General features: G+C 37.5%; 4 protein-coding genes across 6 annotated transcripts; 3 read left to right on the forward strand and 1 right to left on the reverse strand.

The window, feature by feature from the left end:
* Nucleotides 1-1,028: 1,028 nt before the first annotated feature.
* Nucleotides 1,029-4,981, forward strand: LOC113287977 (U3 small nucleolar RNA-associated protein 6 homolog). Its single transcript, XM_026536888.1, has 6 exons — nucleotides 1,029-1,577; nucleotides 1,823-2,482; nucleotides 2,762-3,220; nucleotides 3,998-4,164; nucleotides 4,385-4,568; nucleotides 4,684-4,981. Exons 1-6 carry the CDS (start codon nucleotides 1,170-1,172, stop codon nucleotides 4,774-4,776), a joined length of 1,971 nt encoding a protein of 656 aa, XP_026392673.1. The 5' UTR covers nucleotides 1,029-1,169; the 3' UTR covers nucleotides 4,777-4,981.
* Nucleotides 4,982-5,182: 201 nt separating this feature from the next.
* LOC113287980 (aminomethyltransferase, mitochondrial) lies at nucleotides 5,183-7,828 on the forward strand. 2 transcript variants are annotated; one of them, XM_026536892.1, is made up of 4 exons: nucleotides 5,183-5,383; nucleotides 5,757-6,327; nucleotides 6,728-6,846; nucleotides 7,104-7,828. In XM_026536892.1, the coding sequence occupies exons 2-4, from the start codon at nucleotides 5,764-5,766 to the stop codon at nucleotides 7,648-7,650; spliced, it is 1,230 nt and encodes a 409-aa protein (XP_026392677.1). In that variant the 5' UTR covers nucleotides 5,183-5,383; nucleotides 5,757-5,763; the 3' UTR covers nucleotides 7,651-7,828. The 2 variants fall into 2 exon arrangements, with proteins under 2 accessions (XP_026392677.1, XP_026392678.1); XM_026536893.1 differs by having other exon boundaries at nucleotides 5,243-5,387.
* Nucleotides 7,829-8,019: 191 nt separating this feature from the next.
* LOC113287979 (protein trichome birefringence-like 9) lies at nucleotides 8,020-9,881 on the forward strand. 2 transcript variants are annotated; one of them, XM_026536891.1, is made up of 5 exons: nucleotides 8,020-8,585; nucleotides 8,718-8,771; nucleotides 8,926-9,093; nucleotides 9,204-9,362; nucleotides 9,498-9,881. In XM_026536891.1, exons 1-5 carry the CDS (start codon nucleotides 8,233-8,235, stop codon nucleotides 9,838-9,840), a joined length of 1,077 nt encoding a protein of 358 aa, XP_026392676.1. In that variant the 5' UTR covers nucleotides 8,020-8,232; the 3' UTR covers nucleotides 9,841-9,881. The 2 variants fall into 2 exon arrangements, with proteins under 2 accessions (XP_026392676.1, XP_026392675.1); XM_026536890.1 differs by having other exon boundaries at nucleotides 8,026-8,585; nucleotides 8,704-9,093.
* Nucleotides 9,882-10,929: 1,048 nt separating this feature from the next.
* On the reverse strand, nucleotides 10,930-13,301 carry LOC113287978 (pentatricopeptide repeat-containing protein At5g66520-like). Its single transcript, XM_026536889.1, has one exon. It carries the CDS (start codon nucleotides 13,208-13,210, stop codon nucleotides 11,363-11,365), a length of 1,848 nt encoding a protein of 615 aa, XP_026392674.1. The 5' UTR covers nucleotides 13,211-13,301; the 3' UTR covers nucleotides 10,930-11,362.
* Nucleotides 13,302-18,921: the final 5,620 nt, after the last annotated feature.

Below are 18,921 nucleotides of genomic sequence, written 5' to 3' on the forward strand. Positions count from 1 at the left end.
CGTTTTTTGTTTTTCAGAAGATCAGTTCGGCTGATCTGATAGTAGCAATTTTAAGTCGAACATAAGTTATAGTTTAGGGAAACATTATGTTCGGTTGATTCGACTTTGCTAGGTTTTTATTCGAACCTTTGACTTGGCTAAGTTATCGAATTCATTGAAGCTCGGCTGATTCGACTTCGCTATGTGTTCAGCCGGACCTTCTGATAATTTAAGTTTTTTTGGAAGTTGCATTACAAGGTTCGGCTGAACATAAGTTAGCCGAACATTTCTCGGTAAGTCGCCATTTTCATTAAACCAAAAGGTTCGGCTGAAATTTATAGTAGTACGAATCAGCCGAACCACCCATATATTTATAAAACCCTAAGGTTCGGCTGTAAACTAGGAGTCGAACCGTTCTTCGCGCCCAAAGTTTTGCTACCAAAATAACAATCGAACTTAATTTTGAACTCCGAATTTTTTTGTGAAAATTCATTTTTTTTGAAGAATAGAAGCTAAAAAATACATTAAAAAAATACTCCTGCATCATTTGGAATCACCCATCTTGAATCACAATAATCTCAAACCTAGTTTTTCATTTCTCTTCTTCTTCCTCTCAAAAAATCTGATTTCTCTGCTAATATAACATTAGCAACTTAACTTAATTTCTACTAATATAACATTAACAGCTTAATTTAATCAATGAATTAACATTACTAATTAACCATTTTCATTAAATTTGATCTTATTCATTACCACTAATTAAGTAAGAGTAGTCATGTTATTAACAAAAACGAATGGATAAGGGATGATGAATTTTTTTACTTAGTGACCCTATTTTGGCATCATTAGCTATTGCCTCAAAACATTTCAGTGTGCCTCGAAACCGGATTCACCTTCATGCTCAACCGTGCGGGAGATACAGCGATTGATGGGCCAGTCTTTGGTCATATACGGGCCTCATATATTTTTCAGTGCTGACAGTCCATTTAATTTACACCGTCGATTTGACTTTACCCAACAAAAGAAAAACCCTTAAAAGCTAGCTAAAACCTTACAGGAAAATCATCTCTTCCTCCTCCACTGTCGCCCTAGGCAACATCTCCATTTTTATCTCTAGAAATCCAATCTTGGCTCTCTGATTTTCTCCTCTAAATCTCTTCTTCGTGATCACCATATCCAGCTGATCAAAAATGGCGGACGTAGTTCAGTACAGACTAGAGCGTATGTTAGATGAATTAGAAGACCTAGAAAAAAGAGGTCTTTTCAGTCGCCCAGAAATAGCAGAAATCGTTAACAAGAGAAGAAAGTTCGAGTACAAACTTAAAAGACCAAGTCCATTAAAACAAGATTTCTTAACTTACATTGATTATGAGAAACAACTGGATTCACTTCGTAGACTTCGGAAGAAATTTGTTTCTGAAGATTTGAAAGAACAAGGTATTAAGAAAAGGAAAAGGAGATCTTCTTCTGATATTGCCGGTGTTTTGAGAATACTTGGGATCTTTAGATTAGCTGTAACCAGGTTTAAAGGTGATATTCATCTTTGGTTTAGGTACCTTGAGTTCTGCAGAGAACGCGGTCATGGTCGAATGAAGAAGGTACGGCTTCTAAATCTCAGTACCATGAATTTTGAAAATTTTATTTTTCCGTTTTGTTAGTGTTTATTTGTTAGAAATCGCTACCACTGAGGATTTGAACTATTAGAGTCTGCCCCTTGCCAATTGTACATTCTCTGTTGGTTCTGTTTTGTGATTGTAGTAGCAGTTGGACTATAGTGATTGAGTATTTGCTGAAAGTGGTGAAATTTTAACATTTGTTTGAAACTACTGGGGTGTCTTTGTAGATTTTACCTCAGGTGCTTAGGTTTCATCCTAAGGTACCTGGTGTTTGGATATATGCAGCAAGTTGGGAATTCGACCACAATTTGAATGTTGCTGCAGCTCGTGCACTCGTGCAGAATGGGTTGAGGGCATGTCCGGAATCTGAAGATTTATGGGTTGAGTATCTACGAATGGAGTTGACTTACCTTAACAAGCTGAAGGCACGAAAGACTGCTCTTGGTGAAGATACGGGGACGTTGGCTCGAAAAGAAGGGGATGTTGATGAGAAGCAGTGGAGAGATGAAAACAAGGATTTGTTTATGTCTCTGGATGGGAAAAAGGAAGATGTCGATGGTACTGATGTCCAAGAGGGAGAGTCGGAGAGTAAAAAGGATACTTTTAGAGAGCAGGGGTCGGTTATTCTTCAGACTATCTATAGTGGGGCAATTGAAGCGCTTCCAACAAGCATGAGTCTGCGAAAGCGGTTTTTGGAGGTTTTGGATGGTATAGACCTGGCCCATTCTGAAGAGTTGAGGAAAGAAATGATGGATGGCATGAAGAGAGATTTCGCGAAGAAAGCGGAGTATTGGGATTGGTTAGCAAGGCTTCAAATTGGTGATCTTGAAAAGACAAAGGATATGCGTAAAAAGGACATGCTTATCCGGTTAAATAAAGCAGTTGATGTAAGCAATATTTCAACTCTCACCGAGCAATTTAGTTATTGACACATGAATCGTGAGATTGTCCTCCTGACTTAAAAGAACATACTTGTCCTTTTCTGGCTGAGTTTTAAATATCTCTGTGGATCTCATTTGCAGTTGATAGAAATTTGTGAAATTTAAAATCGAAAACTAGTAGAACTTTGATGAATTTCATACGCACATCTAGTACTATATTTATTTGTTAACTGCTTCAGATGTCCCATACTTTTCTGATGATTGACATTCTTCTCTTCTGCACAGGTATATGAGGAAGCACTTGAAAGCATGCCTTCAACGGAGATGTTTTCCTTCTATACCAGTTTTTGGAAGGATGTTATTGCGCCAAAAGGAGAAGATTCCCAAGTTTTCGAGCCGACTGATGTTTCTGATAAAACAGTAGAATTCACATCTCGTCTGTTTAAGGTATTTGAAAAGGCTGAATCTATGGGATGCATCACGGAGGATCTTGCGTACCATCATATTTCACTGTACTTGGAACTAGGGAGATTAGAGGAAGCTAGGAATCTGGCAGAAAAGTTTTCTAATGGAAAACTTTCATGCTCAGTGAAGGTGTGGGTTTTAAGAGTTTCAATAGAGATGAAATGGACGACCAGGGAATCTGCTTCTCTTAGTAAGGATGACCTGCGTTCTGTCTTTGAGCTTCTGCAAAACGTGTTATCAAAAGTGGCAATTTCAGAAGCTGAAAGCTTATGGCATATGGTATGGAATCCCGTTCTCATGTATGCTATTATCTGTTTTATGATTTTATTGCGTTGTCATTGTACTTGAGATTCCCTATTACTCTGCTCTGCTGAGATGCTAGAATCTTAAACTCAGAATAGATTTAAAGTATGAAATGGCAAGTAAAGGATTAGATATCTAATTTTCAGAAAAATAAGATTAGTTAAAAAAAAAAATCTTCTTCTTATAGGATCTCCCCCTTTATAGTTCATTAAAATGACTTATTGACTTCGTCATACAAGCGTGTAAAGGATTAGAGGATATTATTTTCTCTTTCTACTTATAGGAGCTTCCCCATTTCAGTATATTTTAGAATGACTTATTGACTTTGTCAAACAACAGTGTTACACAACTTACACTGGTACTAATATCTGTGCTAGCAATCCGATGTAGTGCCTGTGTGCTAAGATATAAGAGCACACAGATTTTTTTACAGAAAAGAGATGTGTGAAACTGTCATCATCCTGTGTTTTCTGTTTCCTCTTTGGAGCAACGTTACACAAGACCTGAAAAGAATGAAAGAGTTGTGATCAAGCTTCCTGCCAATCACATTGACTACTCATGCACTATTGAGAAGTTGATCATTAGTAGTTCTTTCAATCTTTTTCAATAAAATAAAGATACATTCACTCATCCCTGAATAGTTCCTGCTTAATGGTGATTGTCTAGGTCTAATATTTCGTTTCTATGGGCAAGCTGGTTTATTCAATCTGGCAGGCTTAAGCAAGTTCATTTTTGGCACTGTTTTGTTTGCAGGCCATCAAGTTCTTTTCTAGTCAACCAAAGTATTTTAAGAAACTGGTTGAGACTTTTCTAGCTTTCTTAACCAAAGAAAATGAAGGCAACGTTCCACTTTCTTCTGCCATAGTCCATCATGTTCTTCAGAAAGATGGTCTTCAACGTGCGAGAGAGGTGTACAAGAGGTATGTCGCGGACGTTGTTACCCAACGCATCCATTTTAGTTTTTATATTTTTAAGAACAACATCGTTGACGTTTAAGTGTGTAGCATTTATAGGTTAATCACCTGTCATTATTCTTCTCTAACCAAATACATCCCTGCAGATCACTAACTTTGACACATGCTAGATAATAGTTTGCCATGCTGTAAAATTTGCTAACCTTCCCTTGTGCATTGAATGCAGATTTCTCGCTTCACCTCACCCAAGTCTGGCTCTCTACAAAAGCTGCATCGAGTTGGAGTCTAACCTTGCGTTTGTTGGCGATAAGAACGCTCTTTCAAATGCGCGCAAGTTGTACGAGTCTGCACTTACAACATATAACGAAGATACTGGATTGTGGCGAGATTATTACTCCATGGAGATCAAAGTAATAATCCCTTTCTCTCTCTCTCATTACTATGATGTACTCTTGCAGTTAAGGTATCTCAAAAAACCTGATTATTATTCATTGTTGAATTTTTTTGTGTTGGCAAATTTTACAGATGGGGACTTCAGAAACGGTAAATGCCGTATATTGGCGTGCAAAGAAGATCCTCAAAGACACTACTGAATTACTTGCTCCACAGAATTTGTGATGCATTTAATTTTTGTTTCCCAAATCACCTTCAATTTTGACTAGTTTTCTAGTTTATCTATTTATAGACCATATGTAAGAACTGTAAAAGGGTTTGCAGGTCGGCCAGTGTACAATTTTCAGTGTAACCTCACACAGGCTGGGAATTATTGAAACTCTAAAACAAATTCGAATTATACCAAATCATTGAGAAAACATTGGTTTTTGTGTATTTGCACCCAATATTATACCAAATCATTTGAATTTCCAAATGCGGGATCTGTTATCATATTCAATGGTAGTCCCACATATCAGACCCAATTATAGAACAAACACCAATGGGGACGTTACAAAATGAGTGTCCAAGATAAGTCCTCAAAAAAATTGCTTGCTTTGTAACCTTTAGATACATGGGATAGAGAGAGTAAAGAGAGGGAGAGGATTGGGAGTCTGGGACTACCAACCACCACTCACTAGCGATGTGAGAACAATCTTAATCTCTTGCAGAGGGAACCCTTGTCCACCCACTACCTCCTTATGTCAATATGATATAATCTGATAAATAAAGAGAGAAAAACAGAAAAGAAAACGAAAACACATTATTTCTCTCTTCTGCTCGTTATACCTAAGTAAGTAAGCCCTTACCACTCTCTGTATCTGCATTTTTTTTTTCATCAAACGTAATAGGATTTGGTTGGATTTGCTTATTGGGTTTATGTATTTGTGATTGCTTTTACTGACCTTTCCTTTAGAGATCTCTGCCATTTATTCGATTTATATCCTCTGGTTGATTCGTTCGTGTATTCTTTTGTATTCGTTCGTGCTGATTGTTAATTTGCAAAACGTTCAATCAGAGATCTCAAATGAATCTTTTTACAAAAGATTTCATCTGGATTAATAGTCTTAGTGAGATTCCATCATAGATAGTAAATGCAATGTTATTGAATGATTCCTGTAATTATGTGTCTCATCTAATAGATCCGATCTTTTTCCTTTTTCTAGGATAAAGATGAGAGGAGGAGGTTTCTGGCAGCTTGGGCAATCAATCACTCGCCGCATTGCTCAGGGAGACAAGAAATCTGTAGTGCGACGATGTTTTGCTACTGAAGCTGCTGAGCTGAAGAAGACAGCTCTTTATGATTTCCATGTTGCCCATGGAGGAAAAATGGTTCCTTTTGCTGGTTGGAGCATGCCAATCCAGTACAAGGATTCAATTATGGATTCCACTCTCAATTGCAGATCAAATGGTAGTCTTTTTGATGTTTCCCACATGTGTGGACTTAGCCTCAAGGGTAAAGACTGCATTCCATTCCTTGAGAAGCTTGTGATTGCTGATGTTGCTTCACTTGCTCCTGGGACTGGTAGTCTTACTGTCTTTACCAATGAGAAGGGTGGAGCTATTGATGATTCTGTGATCACTAAAGTCACCGATGATCATATATACCTGGTTGTGAATGCCGGTTGTAGGGATAAGGATTTAGCTCACATTGGAGCCCATATGGAGGCATTCAAAGCCAAGGGTGGAGATGTCTCATGGCATATCCATGATGAGAGATCCCTTATAGCTCTCCAGGTAAATTTATAATATTTCTTATTTCTGCTTCTGCTTACCTGTTTTCAATATGTTCCTATGCTTGGTTCACTCAGTATCGTCTTTGTTACTTGCTGTATATTAGAGTATATTTGCTGGACTTTCTTAAAAGTAAAAAGAGTTCGTGTTTGAATTTTGATCCACCAATTGAATTATTGTGAATTACTACTATACAATCCTGAGACTTCCACTATTGTCTATTCGGTCTAATTCACTGTATAAAATTGTTTCACTACATTTATGCTGGACATTGACTTTTTCTGTTTCTAGTATGTTCAATTTGTAACCCTGCTTCCCTCACTTCTTGCTTAATCTCTGTTCAAGTATTTAAGCCTTACCGCATACAAATGAATAAAGCATTTCCTGGATTATTCTTTAACAGGGCCCTCTCGCTGCACCAGTTCTTCAGCATCTAACTAAAGATGATTTGAGCAAGTTCTATTTTGGGGAGTTCAAGATGTTGGATATCAACGGTGTCCATTGCTACCTCACAAGAACTGGGTATGTCGAGTTTATCATTATGCTTCAGCTTGAAGTAAATTATCATTGTAAAACTTGATTATTACTGTGGCATCGAATTTTGGTCTAAAACTGCACCTTCAAAGCAATCTAGTGTTCTTCCAGAAATAATGAAAACTAATCACCCCAGCCCTCACTAAAATATTCTTTCTTTTTTTGTAGCACATTTGAACTACTGTAGATTTTTGCAAAAGAATTCTCTATCATCTCTGATCGTAGTTCTGGCATGAAATTTACAGGTACACAGGTGAAGATGGTTTTGAAATCTCTATTCCTTCTGAGAGTACACTAGATCTTACAAAAGCAATTTTGGAGAAGTCTGAAGGAAAGATAAGGTTGACAGGTCTAGGTGCTCGAGATAGTCTCCGTCTTGAAGCAGGACTTTGTTTATATGGTAACGATATGGAACAACATGTGACACCTGTAGAAGCAGGGCTTACATGGGCCATTGGCAAGCGAAGAAGGGCAGAAGGTGGATTCCTGGGTGCCGAGGTAATCCTCAAGCAACTCGAGACTGGTCCATCAGTAAGACGTGTAGGTATTATCTCTTCAGGACCACCTCCAAGGAGTCACAGCGAGGTCACTGATTCCAAAGGGTCAGCTCTTGGGGAGGTGACTAGTGGAGGATTCAGTCCATGCCTGAAAAAGAATATCGCGATGGGATACGTAAAGTCTGGTTCCCACAAGGCTGGAACTAAGGTTAACGTCGTAGTCCGAGGAAAATCGTATGAAGGAGTCATCACTAAGATGCCATTCGTACCTACCAAGTATTACAAGCCAACCTAAACAATGGAGAGAGCATCTCGGAGTTTTCTTTTCTTGCTTTCGCTTCCTCTGCAAGTGTCTTATGAACTTGAATGCTGTAATTACACTACTTTCTTCTTAAATTGGAAGGATATCATGCTAGTTGATAAAGTTTGATTGCCAAAAAAAAATGAAAAAAAAAAACTCAATCACTGAACTGCAAATGGGGGAATAAAGTTTGAATGTCATTTTACCTCGAAGTAAATACTGTAAACCAACATCTAAGTACATTTAGTTGTCTCTCCTCCGCATAGATTAGTTTTTTTTAAAGATGGCATCAGATAATGAAAAAAGTTATGATCAAGACTCAAATCGATTATATCATGCGGGAAATCATCATGACTATATTCTCTTCTTATCTGGCAGGACCGCAGGAAACTCTTGTTACCTGGCAGGCAATGCTTGAAACGGTAGAGAAAGAAACGTGCAGTAGGTACACTAGAAAAACGGTAGGAGTTTCTCCATGCAACTCGTCAAGAAACACTCGCTCTGAAAATTCACCTTTAAATCCGCTCCTCCAAAAACTATAAAAGCAACCTTGAAAAAGTTGTCGTCCCTTCTGTCATGGATCTTCGATATTGTCCCGTCCGAAATATTCAAAACTTGTATAGAAAAGACTTCTTATATACCCTCACTTTTCTTATCGTTCTCTTTTCTTTCCCTTTGTTTCTCGGCTACTTTGATTATTTCCAACCTCGATTTGTTTTCCAAATCCTGCCGAGCTATCAAAATCTCAAACGTGGAACTTGTGATTATTCAAAAGGGAAATGGGTTCCAGATGATGGAACCGATCTACTTGGATCTTACAATGAAAACTGCCCGTTTCTCGATCCTGGATTTAAATGTCACCGAAACGGCCGGAAGGATGATGGTTATCTCAAATGGAGATGGCAACCAGACAACTGCTCCGTTCCAAGGTGGGGGTCCTGGTAATGGTTTTGCTTTGTGATTGCGTGCATATATCAGAGCCTCTGATTCTCCACTTCTTTTTTTCCTCTTTTCTGCATGTTATGAGAATTTATATATGATTTGCAGATTTAATGCAACAGATTTTCTGGAAAGGAGCAAAAATGGGAGAATAGTATTTGCTGGAGATTCGATAGGTAGGAACCAATGGGAATCTTTGGTATGTATGCTTTCACAGGCAATTTCAAACCACACTAACATCTATGAAGAAAATGGAAACCCTATCACAAAACACAAAGGATACCTCTCTATTCGATTCAATGACTACAACCTTACCGTCGAATACTACAGGGTTCCTTTCCTGGTAATTGTCGATCGTCCACCACGTAATTCCACTAATCAAATACAAACCACAGTTAGAGTTGATCAATTGCATTGGCGGTCTAAGCAGTGGAGTGGAGCCAATATCCTAATTTTTAATGCCGGACACTGGTGGAACGAAGATAAGACCATTAAGATGTATAATGTCCAGCTTTGTATTCCTGTACAACTTTGTTCTTCTCTAGAACTGGTATCTAACTGTTTAATAGTTATAGAAAATGATTAGTTCTGTTACATTTTCATGTCAGGGGATGCTATTTTCAAGAAGGTGGGAAGATAAACAACACAATGAATGTAAAGGAAGCATTTTGGAAGACTCTACAGACGTGGCGATCATGGGTTATTCAGAACACACATCCTGATAACAGCTATATCTTCTTTCGAAGCTATTCTCCAACACACTTCAGGCAAGTAAAAAAGCACAATGAATTTGATTGTGGTTGATCAAATTGATATTATTGCTCAAACTAAGTACGATCCAAGAAAATACAGAGCACCCTGAATAAACTGACAGGTTATGATTTTGAACCATACTATTGCAGAGAAGGAAAATGGGATGAAGGTGGTCACTGTGACACAAGTACTTTACCAGAAATTGACTACACCAAGTTGAATGCAGAGCCATGGAATAACATATTTATTTATAAAACAATTGAAATGATGAAAGACGTGAAGAGAAATATACAGTTCTTCAACATTACATATCTGACAGAGTTTAGAAATGATGGTCACCCCTCAGTCCACAGGGAGCCAGGCACGCCAATTCCTTACCCACAAGATTGTAGTCATTGGTGTCTCCCTGGAGTACCAGATACATGGAACAAGCTTCTATATGCCCATCTGTTATCAAAAGATTACAGAACTAAGAAGAGAAAAAACGTGTAGATATCTTACCGAATAATGAATTGTTTCATTGATAAAGTTAACTTGACTTTGTATATAGTTATCTCTTAGTTGACAGTTATATGTTATTTGGGCTACTCATGAGACTATTCACTTCTGCATTCTCATCGGGTTTCATGTCGTTCCTTCCATCTCCTTCACATTCTCAAGCTTCCTCAATCCACCAGACCCGTCAAGAGGAAAGGCGGATGAGTTTGGTCAGAAGTAAAAGCCAACCACGGAACATATTCTCCAATAGCAGCTAAGGCATGCCTAATTCTGGTAACCAATCATCAGGAGTGTGGTTTTCAGGGAGAAGTGCACGAAACTGGAATACAAGGGAGAAACTGAAATAAAAGGAGATGGCTTGTGTGCACAGATCAGAAGAAGCATAAGCATGCCAATAGGTATTACTGGAGCCATGTCGGTTACAATTCTCCAAAGTGCTTTACAGTCATTTAGAGTCTGCTCATCTCCTGTAGTCCCCTTCTTAGCACCCCCATAGTTGTGGATGTATTAATTGCCAACAGTCCAGTTCCTTGCTAAATATCCTGCCTGCAAAACACAAGATAAGCAACATCGAACTGCCAGTCCGCCAAGTAACTTGAACTGAACAGGACTTTGTTCATGTTATATGATCATGATATGGAACATCACGTAACATCTGTACAAGCGAGACTTACATGGATGCTAGGAAAGTGAAGAAAAGCAGAAGATGGATACTTAGGGGGTGAGGTAATCCCCTAAGAACTATGCCCGGCATGAGGATGTGTAAGCTTTTCGTACTCAGGACCACCTACAGTGAGGTACCAGAGGGCTCTCTAGGAGAGATGACTAGTCGAGGATTCAGTCCATGGCTTAAAGAAGAATATTGCCATGGGGTTGGAATCTGGTTCCCCGTAAGGCAGGAACTAAAATTAACACCATAAATTGGAGGAAAATGGTACGGAGGAATTATCACGAAGATACCTTCCGAACCTGCAAAATATGACAAGCCAACAAAGCTAATGGAGAGAGCAACTCAAAGTTTTACTTTTCGTTCCTTAAAATGTGTGTGATGAACCCCAATGTTGTAATTAGCAGTAATATCTCTTACAATCGAAAGTATATATTCCAGTTGACAAACCAAATCTGTTGGTGTATATACTAATGATCTGATCCGTGTTAAAAGACAACTATCATTTCTTCAATAATAAGGTAAAGCACACAATTCTAACACTGGGCAGAAGTTCCCCATAAACTCTTCTACAAAAGGGAAACCTTTCACAAACAAATGAATCTACAAACTGAGTTCAAGCCAACAGTCAACCAAACTTGTGACCTAAATTACACTTGGAAAACAACATCATAGTATTACACTACAGGGAAAGCTGTTGCACAAACCTCAACAAGAACCAACGCCTCAAAGTTGGGTTGGCGAGATCGTAGGCCAGTGCCATTTGGACGCCACCAGCTGTACATTCTAGAACTATCAAAACCTGGAGCAGCAATATTTGTGGTGCAAGAAGTATACTTTAGTTAGACTTCACCAAAAATCCCTACAAGAACAAGCACCATCCTTGAAATGGTGAAAGCGGCATCTATCTCTGACGATGATTTCACGAGTATAAATCTTCGAAAGTAATTTGGTAGCTGAATGACAATCCACACAGACCCTCAGGTTCTTTGTAATTCGGATAGTGGTGCCTGGCTCAGTATTGATTAACCCAAACGCAATAGCCAACTTTTCACTATGACGACAAAGTGCAGTTTCCTTCTTTTCATCTTCCATTTCAATCAGAACTTCGCTCGTTTTCGGACTGTAACCATCAAACTTTAACTTATTTATCATCTCGTCCAATTTGTCATATATTTCCTCACTTTGAGGATGTGAATTATCCCCTGCAACAAACTCATGCACTCTTCCTTTCAGCTCTATGAAGCTACATCCAGGTGTTTTACTTATCCCTCGATCTCTCATAACTTTCCTCAATTCCGCAACATCTTTCCACTTCCCCTTTACGGCATAAAGATTTGATAGTGTTACATATCTCCCACTATGATTCGGCTCTAATTCAATCAGTTTTTTCCCAATTTGTTCTCCTTGTTCAGTATCTCCATGTACTCTACAAGCATTGAGAAGAGCTCCCCAAACAGCGGAATTTGGGGTCATTGGCATACTTTTAATGACTTCCTCAGCTTCATTTAACAAACCCGCTCGACCATATAAATCAACCATACAACAGTAGTGATGGATATTTGGTTGTAATCCATAAATACTTGTCATGGAGTCAAAATACATTTTACCTTCATTAACCAACCCTGAATGGCTACAAGCATTCAAGACTCCAATAAAAGTTACTTCATTTGGCCTGACTCCATTCCTATCCATCTGAGAGAAAAGCTTTAGAGCATCCTCTCCTCGCCCGTTAACAGCAAGCCCACCAACCATGGCGCTCCAAGCATGCACATTCTTTACCTCCATCTCATCAAAAACCTTGAGTGCTTTTTTGGCACACCCACACTTTAAGTACATGTCTATTAAAGAAGTACCCACTCGAACAGTAAATCTAAAGCTTTTTTTTCTCAAATACCCTTCAACCCATCCCCCTAGCTCCAATGCCCCTATGTGAGCACTCGCGGAGAGAGCATTTACTACCACACTTTCATTTGGTTCTACTTTCTTCTCCAACATTTCTTGGAAAAGCTCCAAACCCTCCTTGAAACGACTACGTTGGACATACCCATTGATCATAACACTCCAAGAAACAACATTTCTCTCCGGCATTTCACGAAACACTTTACAAGCAGACTCAAAATCCCCATATCGCAAAAACACACCCATCATAATATTACACGAAGCATCATCATAGTCAGGAATTTTATCAAATAAAAACTTAGCAGAATCCTTCAAACCACAGTAGCCATACATTTGCATCAAAAAGTTTAAAACTGAAACTTCAGTGGAAAATCCAAGTTTGTAAATTTGACAATGAAGCGCTTTGCCAAACGAAGGACAAGGAATTTCTGAACATGCTTTAAGAAGTAACGGAAAGGAATGAACATCAAAGCGAAGATTTGAAGACTCGAGAAGATGAATGTAGAAGAGAATTGCGTCAATTGGGTTTGAACTAAACGCGTAAGCTCGAAGTAATGTGTTGGCAGTGAAGATATCAGGTTTACAAATATGAGAGAAGACGAGTCGAGAGTAAGGAAGAGAACCATTTGGAGAAAGAGCAGAAAAGGAAAGAATTCTTGAAGCGACAAAGTTATCGCCAAAGATGCCGGTTTTAATGGTTACACCATGAATTTGAGATAGTTGTTTCATGGAATTGCAGGAATTGAGATGATGGAGAGTAGGGTATTTAGTTAGAAGTAGGGGAGTTGGATCCATGGAGGATTTTGGGTATTTTTGGAGGAACTTTTACAGAGGGTTTTAACTGGAAAAGAGGTTTGAGCCGACGAATACATTTCCACACCCGAACAGATAATTTTCAAGTCTGGAGGGTTTTAACTGGAAAAGAGGTTAAATGGCGCGTGCCTCCGTAGAATTATAAACGTGTTAGCTGAATTTGAAACTCTCGATATTATCTTTTTTGATGCAAAATAAAATTTTAATTAAGGGATGACTAGGCAGGTACGCCAGCGTAAAACTCTGGCCATACTTTCATGAGATTAGATCCCTGGCCTATTTGGGACTTGCTGCTGGGCAAAAAGATTCGGTTATCGGTTAGGAGGAATGTCTCTCATATCCTCGTCTAACTGAGTGCATAAAAAACCAGGAACATTCTCCCGTCTGAGTTCAAAAATAGTATGTCTGTCGGTTTATTACACTCCCTTATTAGATGTCGAACTTTCCAAAATCGAATATTACTAAGATAAAATTGAATGTCTTTAATGATAGGTAAATTTTCCTAGTTGATGGAGGTGTTTGCTCCATTGATTGCAGCTGCTACATTTGATGTCTTCAGAATAATGTGTTCCATATTGAGATTGTTGGCCCAACAAACTACCTCCAAAGCCGCCATATACTCTGCCTCCTCGGCATTTAGATATTCATTTTTGAATATGCAATTGGAGAGTTAATGCTCACCTGCAAAATTCCGTATAATTAGTCTTATGCCACAGTTTTTAGATAATAGTTTATAGGATGCATCACAGTTTACTGTGACAAAAAGATGCTCTGGTGGTAACCATTTCCTAGTTTTGTCCACTGTACCAATGGTTTTGGTGGTATTGTTGCCTGTTGTTACAAGATTCAGCAAATTTTGGATTTTCCTAATAATAGTTATTGGGTTTGGCTTAATTCCTTCAAAGACAGTTCTGCACCTCTCCTTCCAAACTTCCTACACAACACAAGTAACATGAAAAATCCAAGCCTCACTGATTTTAGATCGAGTACTGAACCAACTCATAATCCAAAACTGAATACCGATCTGATTGTGCAGAAAACTAAGACCCCATGGAACAGAATTAAGAATAGTTTTGGTGAATGAACAATGGAGAAAAAGATGGTTTGTAGTCTCCCAATCTTGCTCACGAAAAGGACATTTACTAAGAAGACCTTGTTTGTTTGCAGCTGACTCGGCATCTGAATCTGAGTCAACCCCTGACTCGAGCCGAGTCAGCAGTCAGACTATTTGTTTTCTATTTTGAGTCATATCTGACTCGACCCATGACTCGGACATGTTTGAGTCAGGTAAAAAAATACCCATGAGTCATGGGACCAAACCGCTGACTCATATATTTTCCAGTCAATTGAGTCAGATCTGACTCAAAACAAACATATTGTGTCATATCTGACTCAAGTCATGTAATTTCAGTCAGATCCAGACGACTCAAATTCAGATGACTCAAATGAGTCAGAAGTAAACAAACATGGTGTAACTTCCCCACCATAGGTCTTAAAATCCTCTAACAGGTAGATATGCTGTCAGTCATACACTTCCAAAGAAATAGATTTATCTTTGATATTGTCTTTAAACCTCATAGAGCTTTCCATATACTATCATCAATGACTAACTGATTATGGATACCAGGAGCTTGAGCACTATGTTTTAATTCCACCAACTTATAATAACCCATTATTGCTTAGAGTCCAAATCAAATTATCTTCAGCATTTCTAGGTATTCTAATTTGGATGATCTTATATGCAGTCTCTTTATCAAAAAGGGAATCAATTATATCAATTTTTCAGGTCAGAGAATCTGAATTATAAAGTCAGAAGAAAGATATAAATCTGTATAATATGCTCATTGTTGTCAGTAGGAACTGGAGGTGTTTCAAACCCTGTAATCCATATATCAAGAAATATTCGAATCTTTGTGCCATCACCCACCTGCCAAAAACTGTATCTTTTGATGAAGTCTATACTTCCATACATATTTTCCAAGCCCATAAAGAATTTTAACTGTAGGTGCATGTAAAAGGGAATTTTGTGGAAAGTACCTTGCTTTGAGATATACTGCAAAAGAGTTGATTAGATTGTTTACACACCCTCAAGGCAGATCTAGCTAACAATGTCTGATTGAAGCGCTTTAAATCACTAAACCCCAAGACACATTTATCTTTGTCTCTACAGAGATTCTTCCAGGCCATAGTAAAAAACTCCTTTACCTCCTTTCTTGTTCCACCAAAACTTCCTTTGAACCTTATCAAGGCCATCAATGGTATTGTCTGGTAACTTGAATGTGCTCATTTGATGTAGAGGCATAGCTGCTTCACTAGAGTTTTCCTTACTGATTGATTAATAAAAAATCCCCTCCATCTTAAAAGCCTTCACTTTATGTTCTTGATCATATTGGAAAAAGAACAAGTTTTTCTTTTATTTAAAAATAATGGAATTCCCAAATACTTCTCTTCCATATTTATGCACTGAACCTTTAGCCTTATAGAGAGAATTCTACAAAACCTAGGGTGTATGTTCTTGGAGTAATAAACAACAGATTTCTGAAAATTTATTTGCTACCCTGAACTCACACTGGATTCCTTAATAACATCCAATAAGTTGTTAACATTATAAAGGTTTTCTTAAGTAAAGAGCCAGCAATCATCTGCGAACAGTAGATTAGTTACTTGAGGGGCAGCCCTACAAATCTTTATCCCGTGAATTTTATTTGTATATTCATCATCTGTCGTAGCCCTTGTGAAAACCTCCATAGTGAGAAGAAACAAATATGGTGATAATAGATCACCTTGCCTCAATCCCCTTGTGGGTTTAAAAGAAGTACAAGGTGCTTCATTCAACTTGATATTGATTTATGTAGTACTAATACATTCCTCTACTAAGTTACACCAAGTAGAATTGAAACTCATTTGAAGCATAATTTTCTTCAGAAAAACCCATTCAACTCTATCAAATGCCTTTGGCATGTCTAACTTTAAAGTCATATAACCTTTTTTTTCCTTTCTTCCTCTTCATACAATGTATCAGTTCTTGAGTTAAGAATACATTATCTGAACTTTGTCTTCCATAAACATAGGCAAATTGCATAGGAGAAACTATCATGTCCATATAAATCTTCATTCTTGTTGCAAGTATCTTGGAGATAATCTTATAAGTTGTATTACATAGTGCAATTGGCCTGTAATTAGATGGCTTTTGAAGCAGATTGACTTTAGGGATAAGAGAAATATTTTTTTTTCTTCATGCTTTTAAGGATCTTTCCCGTTGTAAAGAATCCTTGCACCACGTCTATGACATCTTTACCAAAAATGTCCCACTGAGTCTAAAAGAATCCAGGTGGAAAACCATCTGTACCTGGAGATTTCCATGGTTACATTGATTTGATAATAAAATATATCTCATCTGTATCAGGTGTTCTTATGAGTAATAAATTATCAACTTCTGTAATTTGTGTTGGTATCAAGTTGATAAGCCTTTCACTGACATTTTGTGAAGATGTTGTACTTATTTGGATGAAATGCTGGTTAAGTAAATCTTCCATGTCTGATCTTCCAGTTGTCATTGTTGTCCTTAAGAGACTCAATTTATTTTTGGATATTTAGTAGTTGACCATCATATGGAAACGCTTGGTATTGTTATCCATATCAGTAATATGATCTCCAGACTTTTGTCTCCAGAACTGACCTTCCCTTTTTTCCCAAATTCCTTTATCCGTGACTCAAGTTGTTGAACTTTAAAAGTATTATTACCATTAGAATCATTGCATTGCAGGAGATTCATTTGTTGTCGCAGAGATTGAATTGTATTTTGGATATTCCCAAAAGTATTCTTATTCCATCTTGAAAGATTGCTTCTTGTATAACTCAGCTTCTTCTGAAGAATGAATGCAGAGGAACCCCTAACTTCATAATTCCAAGCCAGATGAATTTGGTCTTTGCAGGTTTCATCTCTCAGCCACATTTCATAAAATTCCCAAGTTTTACCACCATTAGAAGTATTAGCAGACAAATTAAGAAGTATTGGACAATGGTTTGAGCCCATTTGTGGAAGATGAAGCAGACGGGAATCAAGAAAATATAATATCCAATCAACACTAACCAAATCCCTGAATGATCTTCACTTTATTCTTCATGTTCCATGCTTATTACTTGTCTAAGCAAAAGGATTTCCATAAAAACCCAAATTATTCAATCCCGCATTATCAATATGTTAAACAATACTAGAAGATACAGAAGAAAAAGCAATTTGGAATTTTTATCCTCTAATGTTTAAGTCACCAATAAATATCCATGGTATATTAGGATTGTCTTTACCTAGACCTTCTATAAAACTCCATTGAGCATCTATAAGATTATAGTATGGGTTACCGTACATGCATGTGAGAAGCCACTCAGGCTTAGAAGGATCACTCACTATCAGACAATGTATCATTTTACAGTCATGTGCTACTATTTCAAGATTAAAACCATCCTTCCATAGGAGTACCAGACCTCTAGCTCTCCCTGTACTAGGAACAAAAAAGAAATTTGGAAAATTTAAAGGTCTCGAGAATCTATCTTGGTTTCTGATAAAAAGATTATGTCTGCATTATGAAAACAATTAAAATCCTTGATATGATTCTTAGGGTTGTTATTTGCAAACCCATTACAGTTCCAACTAATAATTTTCATGCTTAAAAAGTTATTATTGAGAAATAAAAACTTAAAATTATGATCAAAAGTAATGAAATCTGTAATAAAGAGTTGATGATAATTGCACAAAAATTGATTGAGAATAAGTCTATGTAATACCTGAGACTCCCCTGATGCGTTAACAAAAAGTGTATTCCTTGGATGGCTTTGTGAGTTGCAGAATTCTCAACATGGTTACCACTGTTGGAATTTATTGTTGTTCCTGACACTATGTTCCTTTATCATTTCCCTAGCCTTTCAACTTCAATTGAATCCTCCTCTTCATAAGAAATCTTTTGAATAATAAATCCAACCAATTCTCCATCCTTTGGTGGTATGAAAGGAGCTGACTTCATGGTTTTCATCATGGTTGTGTATTCAAAAGTCGTTTGAATTATTGGTATTCTCCATATCAGTTTATAATCATCATGGTCATATCAACATCTTCAGTTTTTTTTCTGTCATCATGGATATGCTTAAGATCATCAAGCAAAATCAGTGTATCAAATAGTTCAACACGGTGGTTTTGAATAGGTGTAATCGTAACAACAGAAATGACGACTTTTCCACCTTCTGGAAGATTCAAAATCTTGTCACCTCTATTAATCTGGAAAATTAGTATGAAAATATTTTATTTCCTTATTTGTGGAAACCAACTGATCCTGATTATACTTAACTTTTGAGAAAGAATATTGTTGTTATCGCTACAGATCTTCAACAACAACGGTGTTGAGGTGAACACGCACAGAACCATCGAAGAACTTGAAACAATGAAGAATTCAAGGCGATGTTGAAGAACCAAGGAGATCAAGCATGATGGATTTTGGCGGCTGAAAGGTTTTTATTTTTTAATCCATATGTATTGATAATTTTGTCACTAAAATTGACAAAAGGGGAGATTGTTAGAGCACTGCTCGATCGAACTCACAAGTTTTGTTATCTCAAGCCTGTTGTCAAATTTAGATAATTAAATTATACCTTGATTTCTGGTCTACATTTTGCCATGTCTCGGATTAGGATTAGAAGTG

The sequence above is a fragment of the Papaver somniferum genome, chromosome 6 (assembly GCF_003573695.1).
Source record: "Papaver somniferum cultivar HN1 chromosome 6, ASM357369v1, whole genome shotgun sequence".
Taxonomy (NCBI): domain Eukaryota; kingdom Viridiplantae; phylum Streptophyta; class Magnoliopsida; order Ranunculales; family Papaveraceae; genus Papaver; species Papaver somniferum.